The 12,715-nt window shown below is 39.5% G+C and overlaps 1 protein-coding gene across 14 annotated transcripts in view; it reads right to left on the bottom strand.

Annotated features, from left to right (window-relative positions):
* Window positions 1–12,715, bottom strand: part of ARP2 (actin related protein 2) — a 320,561-nt gene that overhangs the window by 266,970 nt on the left and 40,876 nt on the right. For all 14 annotated transcript variants that reach the window (XR_015691294.1, XR_015691289.1, XR_015691295.1 and 11 more), the window contains exons 4-6: window positions 6,682–6,753; window positions 6,470–6,548; window positions 869–918 (exon numbers count right to left, since the gene is read on the bottom strand). Coding sequence is in view for 2 of the 14 variants with exons in the window: in XM_087681248.1 (XP_087537374.1) it covers window positions 869–918; window positions 6,470–6,548; window positions 6,682–6,753 (201 nt within the window). In the remaining 12 variants the exon portion in view is untranslated. The remainder of the gene's footprint in view (window positions 1–868; window positions 919–6,469; window positions 6,549–6,681; window positions 6,754–12,715) is intronic.

Genomic DNA, 12,715 nt, shown 5'->3' with positions numbered 1-12,715 from the left:
CATCATACGACATCGATCAGAGGGAGAGCTCGGGATCATAGACCTAGAGTATCAAAGTATGGCCCACTTGGGCAGGCTAGTTGTCCACGGCCTCACACCAGGAGGGCAAACCTGGAAGGTCCTATTACAGGAGGATCTTCAAGAGTGTAGACCAAGGCTTGGGCCAGCCTTGGATGTATCTCTTGGGGAGCTTTTTGCTGGCACGCAGTCAGCCAGGGCCGTCACCTTCTGTATGAGGCCAAGATGCAGGACACAATATTCATTATCGAGGCAGGGTCGTGCGTAGTGGTCGGTTTGGAGGCTCTACCCATCCACCAGGTATTGGAGTCCACAACAGACCGCTCTGAAGTATGGGAGACCATAGGGAGTCTTACTGGATGGCATATCTGGAAGGCGTGGTGCCAAGAGGTTTTTGGCGGACAGAGACTTTCAGTACAGGAGACCTTAGCAGAGCTCTGGACCTCCATCATCCACTCCCTCCACGGCGGATGGGATCAGGTGCAGGGCGAGTCCAGGGCTCGTCAGGAGCTCCGTTGTCATTTCATACGCACTTGGAGCCGCCAAGACCTGTTTTTTGAGATGCAGGCAAGTAGCCCCAAATGGAATTACACCCCCCCTCCATGGCTTCTTGCCCCCATCCCCCCTAGACCACCCTGAGAGGCTTGTACATCTGATATATTTGCAACTCTGCATCAGCTCCAGCTAGTGTGTTGAGCATGAGCACTTCCTTGTATTCAAGGTTTTTTCTGAAGTAATATAATCAGCCACTTTTTATTTGCAAAAAAAAAAAGATCTAGCCAGAACTCACATTGACACATTAAAGTAAGCCAATATCCAAAGTCAAAACTGATTTGTGAAAGTCACCTACCACATGCGTGACACCATCACCTGAGTCAATAACCAAACCTGTTAGAAGTCCTGCAAAATCAAATATCAAAGTCAAGATTATACTAGGATGTATATAAACAGAACTGAACCACAAGAGGGTCGCATCCAAAACATGTTTTTTTCATTTTGGAAAAAGAAAATTCTATCAATAAAACCTCAGACAGAATCCCTGTGAGGAAAAGTACACAGTACAAGGAACTCTGCAAGTACATCGCAAATACAATGGTTGTGTGAGCAACTGATCTGATGGGCTATAACGGTATCTGAGGGGCAATGTGGAAAAAGGTGCCTGAGACCCACATTCGACCTGCACAAGCTAGAATTTACATGCTTACAACACAATCACTTAATCTCTTGGACATATGAACTAGATTTGAGTCCATGCAAATAATTAAGCACCAGCAAATTTTTTTTTTACACAAATGCGTATGCACGTCCCTGATGCATGGGATGAAGGCAGGTCTTGAATTCAGGGATATAAAAAATCTTTTTTAAGTGGATAGCTGCATTTTGGGCCTTTTTACAATATACAATTCTCTCATGAAAGGATATGTATGCCTACATTTTATAAGGAGGTGTGAGACAGCTTTTGTAACTCTGTTTGAAATGGCAAGGCTGTAGGCTATTTACACTCATTAAACCCTTATGTCAAATTAGGGTTTATACCCTAATAAAGAGCAACACTCTTGCTATGAAGGCTTCTGGTTTTGCATACGTGGAGGAGGTCTGGACACTCCCCATGCCTTATCCCTCAACTGAATATCTCTACCAGACGTTATCATGGCTATGGATTATAATGCCATTGATTAGAATGGACTGATGCTATTTCCTATTATCAGTCCTATCCCACTCTTGAAAGCATGCTGCTTTTGGCCTATGGGTACTCTCTGTTCATTTATAACATGCCTGCCTGCTGTCTATTCAAGGTATTATTATAGATGTAAGCTTGGGTGGATACATACGATCCCGTTTTTAGACTAAATATGTTGCAGACCTGCTCGAGCTAGTATAACCTTATGCATACTCGTGAATGCTGATGATGGGGATAGCATATCACAGGTTATTCTCTGACCTTATCTAATGTACAAGAAGGTTTCTGTTTAAATAATATGCTTTCTTTCTGAGGTTGCTTGATTCCTGCCAGTTAAACACCTCTCCATCCTGTTCCTTCTCTGTAACTGAATGTTGCTTTTGTTTCAATTATTCAATTCGTATCTATTGAATACTCCTGCATGTGTATGATTGCTTGGCCTGTTAGTCTGGGATGCTCTCAACTTTGTGGAATTAAAGGACTGAACTGGCATCTTGATCTGGCTGCATTATGCAAGTACATCCAATACATCTCTTTGATTAGCTGAGGATTTCTTTCACAGCCTTAGTACTTACTTTCACTCCTGGAACATTAACTACCTTTTCATCTTCTTTATTCTTTGAAAAATTTACTGCAGCCGTTTTCATCTGTGCTGCTGTAATATCACCTACGCTTTTATGCTGTTTGTCATATCCCGATGGGCACCGTAGACTATATTTGAGCATTACCTCTGCTCATAGCTATGGCTATGAAGCATCCTTATTACTGACCGAAATATATTGATCACTTTTTGGCTGGATGAACACTTATGATAGAACCGCAGGATAGAGCTTAATACCTCTGCTGTAATCCAATGGGAAACAAAGCCATATAAGATTACCTCATGTTAGTGCTTATTAGCACTGGTCTATTCTAGGTTAGTGCTTATTAGCATTGGTCTATTCTAGAAGCAATAACAAATACTGCTGTATACAGTATGAGGCATGCTAAGCATTATAACCAGATGATTATGAGCATCACCCTGATCCTATTCCTCTCTATTTAACAATGCCTACTTGCAGACCTTGGACTCTAGCACCTTATTTCATAATGCCCCTCAAATAGTCTGGCATTATAGCCCACACCAGATTGGTTCACACAACCATTGTATTTGTGATGTGCTTAGCTATGCTTTATAGGGTTCCTTGTACTTCGTATTTTACCTCAAGGTGATTTTCTCCAAGCTTTTGCTAGTAGAATTTTCTCTTGTTTGGGGAAAAAACTATTGCAACAAGAATGTCTCCTCTGGCAAATCCACTTGTCAAAAGGTCTTTGGATTAGTCCTCCACTCCAGCAGGACCATCTCTTAATGTTTTACATCATGTCTTTGGCTCCTCTAATGCCACAAAGCCTTTGTCTTTGTGACTCAATACGTAGGAGAAATCAACGAAGAAAAGCTATAGGTGCACACTCTTTCTAATGATGTGACCTCTCTTTATCCTGAATAACCAGCTGAAGAGAAGAGGCTGCCTCATCTTCTCTTCAACTATGGCTGGAGCAATCTAGTGAAGTCACACTAATACTAACCTCTAAGCCCGAATAATGCCAATAACAAATCTGACCACAAATCTATTACCAAGACTTGTACCTTGGATCTATTGAAAAATCCAATGAATACTAGGCTACCAAGATCTTCCATCAGTCAGAACAACAGACTCCACTCTCCACAATAGTAGCTACTTCCACGGTGCTTTAGTTGGAATAAATCCCCTCACAATTAGCTTAACCAAGAATGACTGTCTAGATCTAAGACCCCAAATCACCTCTAGATGTAGGCTGAAGCCTGAATGATAGCATCCTAGGCTACTGTATCCCTCAATTGAGTGCATCACCTGCCCAATACAAGATCTAGACAAAGTCAAGCAAGAGCTAACACACCACGTGGTGGCAAGTAAAACCTAGTTAGTCACCACTACCCTCCTTGCTAGAGAAGGTCTTGTCATATTCTAGTACACGAGCTTTTTCTTGATGCCAAAGAGTAAGATGCTATCTACTACTCCAAGATAATATTAAAGCCCACATGGCAACCAAGGTATCCCGGTGATATTGCCAAGAGGCACCTGAGTCAAACTCTCACGACGTCTCTAGTCTGCTGCTGAGTGACACAAGCGCAAACCCATTGGACTTGTGCCAACTGATATGAGCTCTTCAAGCTTTATAGATAGTCCTCATGAAAGCTACAAAGATATTGAAGTTCCCCTCATCTGCACCCAAATACACAATTGTGTCCTCTATCGACTCTACGTCCACAAGCTACTCCAACTCTGATATGGGCAGCCTAATGCCATGAGTATCTATAGATAAGTCCCTCTAATAAGAGCTCATGCTCTCTACCACGAAGAGAAAGTAGAGGTGCAAGGGGGCAGCCTTGTCTCACTGATCGCTGCACCCTTTGGGACCCCGCTATGACTAACACAATAGAGGGCTGCTACATCTTTGATCCACTTCTCTAGAAAGTGCACTAGGAACTCTAAATCGAACCTATCATAGGCCACTAGCACTCTATCATAGACTTGGTGCCCTCTCGAAACTCCAAATCCACACTATTAAAGCTGTGGATTCCCAAAGGTAAAGATATTGTCTAAGATACACTGTTTCCAAACAAAATCTGTCCAGGTAGGGTGTATGATATCTAGCATGAGAACAGACCAATTGAGGTTGATCACTTTGGCAAGGATCTTATCCATAGTTCCGAGCAAAGTGATAAGTCTCAATCGAGTAATCTCCAATTTGTCTCCACTGCCTTTCGGGATGAGGTGAATCAATCCCTCGGACAACCTCTTTGACATCTCTCCTAATGCCATAATCTCCTAGAATGCTGCAAACAGTCTTGCAATGGGTTGCAGGTTGGGTCTAGTTGCAATGCATAATTCTAGTGGTATTGATATGGAGTTCCTCAACCAACACATTGATGGAGGTATGTAGAAAGACATTGTGGATTCAGATGTGGAATCCAAGGTTGAGGATTTTCAGGATGATGGAGAGGAGATGAAGGCAATTGCCACAAGCTACCAATCGATCCTTCAAGCTCGGCCGTTTTGGAGGCCTCTCAGCCAGGCTCTTGTCCTCCTCGATAGGAGAGGAATGATGGGTTTCATTATATGCTTTTTCAAGCTAATAGCCTGATAAGTGATTATGTTCATGCAAAATGAAGGAAAAAGAACTAGTTTGCACAAAGGAGTACATGTAGTGGCAGTTTTGGGGACAGGCATCGTGTGCAGCAAGTTGTAGCTGCCCGTGAGAGGACTGCCATCTTCTATTTCACAAGCCAAACTCCCCTCATTGTCCATATCTAGACCTGGCTAGAGGCCTTGCTTTCATGTCATGATTTGCATAATGATAAGTGCAGGCTCCGCTTGAGATTGTCTTTTGCATCTCAAAATTATTTTACTCAGATCATGCAACACATTCCTTTGTTCTTGGATGGAATACTAATTCGTGCTGTTTTGTGGTGGCCCATGGAGGAATTCAAAGATGTTCATTGCATTTGGATAGAAGTGGTTAACTTCCCTTCACATCTTTGGTGGCTTCTTCATTAGGCCTTGTTCTTGTTGGGACAGGTTTGTGTAGCCTCCAATGCTACATCCAATGCACAATTTTGAGGCCTATACTTAATGTTGGGACTTAAAAACAATACACTTCAAGTGAGTAGAGTCTTTACACTAGGAGTTTATGTATGGAGAGCTTGAGGATCGAAAGAAAGAAAGAAAGAATGTCCTATTAATGTCATGCGGAGGCCAAAACTCACCTAAAGGACAAATCAAGTACATCAATCATCATTTGTACACTCCACTTCGGGTGCTGAATGGGCTAAATTCAAAATGTGTACAAAGGATATCTGTAGCTGGCTTGTCAATGCACATCAAGGGATATAACAGTACTGAGAGAGCAGGTATAACGCAGCTGTAAGTTGGGCATCCCCTACCAAAGGCTTCTTCTTGAGTGTCACACTTGAAGGCTCTGTTCAGGCAGCCAGATCAATATTTAGAAGACCGCAAGGACCTGTATGACAACTGGTTTGACCAGCTTTTTGAAGACATATCTATTAATAAACACCTCAGCTGAGAAAACTGAGGAGAAATGCAATACAAGCCACGTTAAATGGCACAATCCAAACCAGATAAAGATAAGGTAAGTCAACTCCCAATCAATGAGCTCTCAGGAGAATCTCCAACGAATGGGTGGTATAGAAACCCAATTTGGAGGCTCAGAGAGCCGAACCATGTGAGGTGCCAACTCATCTCATGGCTAGAAAGGCATCACTCCTCCCCCTGTTCATGTTCTCAAAGTCTCCCTAGATCCTCTCGCATCTCCGTTAGAATACTGCGAATAATCTTCATCCAAATCATGGAGAGAGTTTCCATGATGGAAAATGTCCTGCTGTCCAATGTCATCAATGCATCTTGCTCTCCGCGTTTCGAATCTGAATGCCTTCATTATCTCATCCACCTGGTCAGTGGGTAGGTTGTGCATTGGGTGCTGCATATCTGCAGGGCAGTAGCTCAATCGCCAAGTTACAACTCTCCCTTCCCCATGTATAAGAAGTAGAACTCACATCTCAAAGACTCAACAAGAAGAAGATGAAACACAAGCAGGCTTCCATTCAAACAAATTAATACAATTATGCACTTACACAAGCATCAAAGATAATGGATTTCACGCAAAACATTTGTAAACAAGTGCAGTGTAACATAACAATAGGGCCAGAACTCAGTTGTGCAAGATGGGTACCTTGTGCATAGAGCGTAAGAACTGCTTGAATTTGAAGAAAGACACTTTCAAACTCGTAAGTCTCAAACATAGTTTCTACCTGTTCATTAAAGGCTCAAAACATCCATCGATTATAAATCAGTATGCATTTCAATTAAACTAGTAGTGGTCAAAACAAAATCTTTAACAGTATATATCAGTACAGCAATGACAAGAAGTGAATTCTTACACACCAGTTTTTCACGATTACTTGCAGGATTAAGTGGCGGATCAGAAAGAAGTATTTTGCATTCTGTTGGTTCAATCTGGAACCATTGAAATTTTGATTAATCTATTTGTCATAATACAAAGTTCACAATGCCAATGTTAAGGGAAAAGAAAAAGCAGCATGCACTGAAGAAAAATCTTGAAGTATCAGCTACAAAGAAGATTTCCATCTCCAACTTGATTTTGATTCATTTCCCCAAAGAAAGGGAATTTATTCATTAACACCTCTAACTTGATCAACAAGGAATCTGAGCTGAAACCGATGCAACATCAAATACATAGATTCTCTCTTTTGTGGAGCTAAGTTGAAATAAGCTATTTGATGGAGGTAGGCTTTCCAAATGGTAAGGAAGGTTATGCAGTAACTTTATGGGGCCCATTAATGGCTACAAGGTAGTCACTTCTAAATAGCACAAAAGATGAGCAGTCTGTTTATTACGTGATTCAAATTCAAATAATCAATAGATCAAGTTAAAAACGCATATGATGACACCCCAAGCAACCTTCACTTTGGCCCCACTCCCATCTCCTCTAGACCAAATGGAATTCCTCATAAGGCGTTTGATTTGGGCAATGCATGATCTAGAGAATGCCCAACAGAAAGTGATGTACCAAATCATTGCAAGAACCTAGTTGGCAACCACGACTCCCCCTACCATTGAGAGTCTCACTGAGCTCCAATAAAGAAGCTTTTACCTTATGCTCAAGAGAAGAAGTGTCAATTGCTACTCTAATGTAATGTCAATGCCCACATGGCATCCAAGATATCTCACTATGCTCCCATGGGAACCCCACGTGAAATCCCTATGCAATCGCCACTCCGGCTAACTAGTGTCACATACTCAAAATCCATAGGACTTGTCTCAAAGAAATAAGGAACTTGGTGCTCTGAAAAATATCTCCATGGTTGTTAAAAAGGCCCTAAATTTACTCTCATCCTGCAAATGCCCCGAACAACATAGTATGCTCAACAATTTATAATTCAAACTTAATATTTCAAGAATTGAAGAAAACAAATACTTAAAGCCGAATATGACAATTACTCAAAAAATTACAGCCATGGAAACATTAAAGTAATGGAGAAAAGTTTGAGGGTTGAAGATGGACAACCCCCACCAAAGAAATGTATTTCTACTCAACCCAAGTCCCCTAGAGAAGAGCTCAATAACAATTAACCTAAAAGTGAGTAGTAGTTCTCACTTCCACAAGATTGTACAAAGATGTGCATATATACATGCATCACTTACTATGCAATAAAAATAACAGATTTCTTTACAAGATATGAGTAGAAAGAGGAAAAATCAATCTTTCTTTATCGATGAGCAGCAATACATCAATATGACATGCATGCTTCTTGTTTTTGGAATGGAATAAGAGCTTCAGAATAGGGGTTATAATGAATTAAGGTCTACTGTCCTATAAAATAGCAATGAAAGAAAAGGGAATATGAGGATTTTCAATAGTGAAGTGGAGGATGATTATGTAGATGGATAGGGTTAGCTTTAAGCTAGCTTCAGCTACTATTCTACAAGAGTTTACAACCAAAAAAACTAATGTAGAAGAAAGAAAAAGGAGCTCTCGTTTTACAGGAGAATAGGGAGGGAAGCTTGCGTAACAAGTATCTTAACACTAATCTATTCTTTATGATCTTCTTTTTTGGGTTGACTACTATCAAGAATAGAGGCAACCAAATCTAGTAAGTACTGATAGAACACAAAACTTCTACTTTCAGAATATCATCTATATTTTTTAGGCTAATCCCAAGCTCCTAAAATTTAGGAACTCCCTAATATAGGTGTCATGTGAAAGCTCTTTACAAGTATATTACAAAAACAGTGCTAAAATCTTTATATAAGTCTTTTATACAAAGATATATGTATTTTAAGCATTCAACCTACATATGTGTAGTATATAAATATTTCACGATCACGTCATCTTGCTAATTGTAATTGTTTGTTCTAGCGGATCTAGTCCCCCACATCAATGCATTATCACATATGCCCAATCGGGTCATCTAGATGGAAGTGAGTATTATCTTTTTTTTTAATCAACTACGTGGGTCCACCGTAACTTGTGACCACTCATTAGTCACCAACTCTAATGCACTTTTCTTATATCTGATAAGTGAAAAAATAAACAAATTTAATAAAAATTAAAGATGTGAAATAATAGAAAGGATACAAATTATTTTTGTATTGTGTTATGACAACTCTCCAACTTTTATTCAACTGTCCTTGATTGAAAACCTTCTTCATATAACCAAAGAATATTTGGATAATCCTTCATGAATCTTGGTTCTCATCTAGATTATTCCATGGAAGATGGTGACCTTCTAATGAATAATCGACTTTGTATTGCTCCTCTTGTTCAACAAAAAGTGCTTAAAGAAAGTAAGGAGCCTTCTTATACAAGACACTGATGAGCCTTCTTATGTAGGACATAATGTAGCCACTTAAAGTATAATTGAATGTTTTTTTTTTTTTTTGCCAACATTACAAAGAGATACTCATAACTTCATTGAGGCTTGTTTAGTATGTCAAAGATCCAAGTATAAGAGAATTTAGAAAGAGGACTCAATGATTGCTACAATCTCTTTCAAAGCGTAGTGCTTCATAGGAATCTATCACAATGGATTTGATATTAGGTATTCTAAGAACACTTCAAGGTCATAATTGATAGATTCAACAAGCAACCACATTTTATTCTATATCATAAACATTGAAATCCTCACAAGTTGCAAAACATTTCATTCAACATATCTTCATATTAAAATGCTATACCTTTTAAAATCATCTTAGACAGAGATTTCAAATTCACAAGTAACTTTTAGCATGCTTCATTTAAGAACTTAGGAGCCATCTTAAAGTATTCTTCACTTTTTCATCTTTAGATTAACATCTAAACAGAAGTGATGGATCTCACTCTTTTGGATATATTGAAAGCTTATATTAGTATGGGAGAAGTATATTCTATTGTTAGAGTTTGCTTACAATAATACAGTGCACCTCTCATCCATAGGGAAAACTCCAAATGATTTAGTGCAAGGTAAAGTGATTCTTTCTCCAATCATTCAAACTCAAGATAATATTTTTGTTACTAATAAGTTTGCTTCATATTTGAAAACAACAATTGAGCAAGTTTGACCCGCTATCAAAGTTGTACAAGAGCAACAAAAAAAGCAAGTAAATAAATGAAAAATATATTTTACTTTTAAAATTGGTCAATTGATAAAGCAAGCCGAAACAAGGTTCTGGTTATAATTCATCATTTCCAAATATCTTAAGTAGATATTTTGGACCCTTCAAAGTTATCAACAAAATACATAAAGTTTCTTATAGACTCAGGCTTTCTACTCATTGAAAAATACACAATGTTTTCCATGTAAGTTTGCTAAAGCCTTACACAAGACTAGAACCCAAGAAACCCATTATTGAAGATCCCCTAGAAGTCAAAGAAACAAAACAACTCTTGTAATCTGAACAAATTTTATTTCAAAAGGATTAAACCAGAAGAAGTGGCTGTCCTTTCTCTATGTCCTGCATAAGATGGCTCCTGAATTTCTTTAAGCAGTTTATGTCAAGCAAGAAGAGTAACACAAAGCCAATAATTAATGAGAATATCATAAGTGGATGTGGCAATGGAAGTGTAAAGGCTGTTGTAATAGGCTGCACAATATAAGAGAAAAGAGAAAAGGAAAAGAACATTGCAAAGGCTGTTGTAATAGGCTGCACAATATAAGAGAAAAGAAAAAGGAAAAGAACATTGCAAAGAGAAAACTTAGAAATATGCTCAGGAAATGGAATCCATATATCAAGCATAAGATAATTGCATACAACAATGAGTTACTAGCCGAGTGAGTACTCACACTAGCTACCTCTCTCCAACATAACCTGCACTGAAGGACTGTAAGTGAATGACAACTGAGGAGAAGGAAGCCCACGAATATATAGGCATAAAATAATGCCAATAATGCATTAGATCGATCGGTATCATAATGGCCTAGGAAAGTAGTTGGCCAGCCAATAAATGCTAGAAACCATAATAATAAGCATCAAAAATTAACCTAAAATAATCTGTTATGTCCAGTCCACAAATATACATGCACACTTACTCATGAGCTAACTAATCTGCTAATACTATCTCACAGATCATGGGTGATCTGATACAATGCATTCATATGATGATAATGACTCATCATAGTCCATACAACAAAGACCACCAGAATAGGAACCACGGATACCGAAGGAATGACTGACCAAGCCACCACCAAGGTGCCTCAAAAAGAACCAATGTCGATTGCAATCATACCAACTCCTAAAAATAGAGAAGAATCATAGCAACTCTCAATGTCTATCAACAATGCCTCGCAATAGTATACATGGCCATCCTATCAACAATGCCTTTGAACATACGTGACCATGGATTCACTACCTTCGGCCACAGCACCAAAGTGTCCTCTCATATGAGCTCAGACTAGGAGCAGATCCTACTCTCTATCTAGAAACAACCCATCATGAACTTGGATGTCAATCCTAGCTCCAAGATTTGAGAAGACTCACCTATCCCACCTCACCACTCTCTCACTCACTCTCTGGTACTGGAAAGTCATCAAGGATGACTGCATCACCTACAATAGAAAGCAACAAGAGGAGCCACCAGCCCCTTTCCCTTCTCAAAAAAGAATGATTCCTTCTGCGCCTTGACCTTGTTTAGCAATCATGATTGTCATGCTTTGTCATCTCCTACCTATGACCCTCAGTCTGAGTCAAACGAAAACTTCAAGAGTTCTAACATGGCTATCACTTGTTTTGACGGAGAAGGCAGCTCTATTTGAGGATGCATTTCTGTGTATTTCCTTTAATAGTCACATATCTGTATATATTCCTAGGGCAATTTCTGCATTTCTTAGTCTATCTCCACCTGCTCAACATTGTCCATATTTGTCAAGATTTTTTTATGCCCATCTGGCATTTTTCCCTGCATTTATTGCAGTCAGACCAGCATTAAATGCTCGTCAACTAGATTTAGGGCGTTTTTTGTAAGTCGGCCAGATTTGGTGATCCTCAGCTATTTATAGCTAGCTAGTTTCAGACATGGATACACCACTTTGGATCACAACCTCACAATTAGAGCAATTATTGAGGAAGGATGGGCTTGAGGCAACAAAATCTATTGTTGCTTTGTAGGCTTTCATAAGGCATTTGACACAATACCTCGAGCACGTTTCATGCAAAGACTACAGGAAATTGGTGTGCCAGAAGTATGCAATGGAGTATCTATGCACTATATGAGAAAGTGACACGCCATATATGCACATCTAGAAAGATGTCTAAAAGAATTGACAGCACCATAGGAGTAAAACAAGAATGTCCACTCTCACCCACATTATTTGAATTATATATAGATGAGGTGTTTGAATATATTGACAAGGTAGGAGGGACTGGAGCTAACTTAGCTGGAGTATTGATACCAATATTACTTTATGCACATGATATTGTACTTATCTCTCTGATTCACCAGAGAGCTTGCAACAACACTTGGATGCATTGCCCACTTTTTGCAAGGATATAGACCTCACAGTGAATCTTGGAAAAACCGAAGTGATGGTATTCAATACCTCAACAGCATGGGTGACCCGATCTATGTATTAGTTCACATTCAGAGGGGATGCAATGGAGCATGTAAGGGAATATGTATACTTGGGAGTCACCTTCTCTTGTCCAAGATTTTCATTAAGGGGGGTAGCTGAAGCCCGACTATCATGAGGTCATGCAGCACCTAGAGGCTTAAGAGTCAATGCATTCATGTACAATTTCAAGAGCCCTGTACCAAATTATGGTTGTTTGACACCATAGTCACTCCTACCCTTTTGTACAAAGCTGAAATATGGGGTTGCAGCTTATACCATAGATGATTGACCCCGTTCACAGATTACACAGGCCCAGAGAGAGAACACTATGATGGCTCGGATCACATAGAGAGACCACTAATATTGATGAT

Source organism: Lygodium microphyllum, chromosome 7 (assembly GCF_053477565.2).
Source record: "Lygodium microphyllum isolate KBCC chromosome 7, Lygodium_microphyllum_v1.1.10, whole genome shotgun sequence".
Classification (NCBI taxonomy): Eukaryota; Viridiplantae; Streptophyta; class Polypodiopsida; order Schizaeales; family Lygodiaceae; genus Lygodium; species Lygodium microphyllum.
This window is presented reverse-complemented; position numbering and strand designations above follow the sequence as displayed.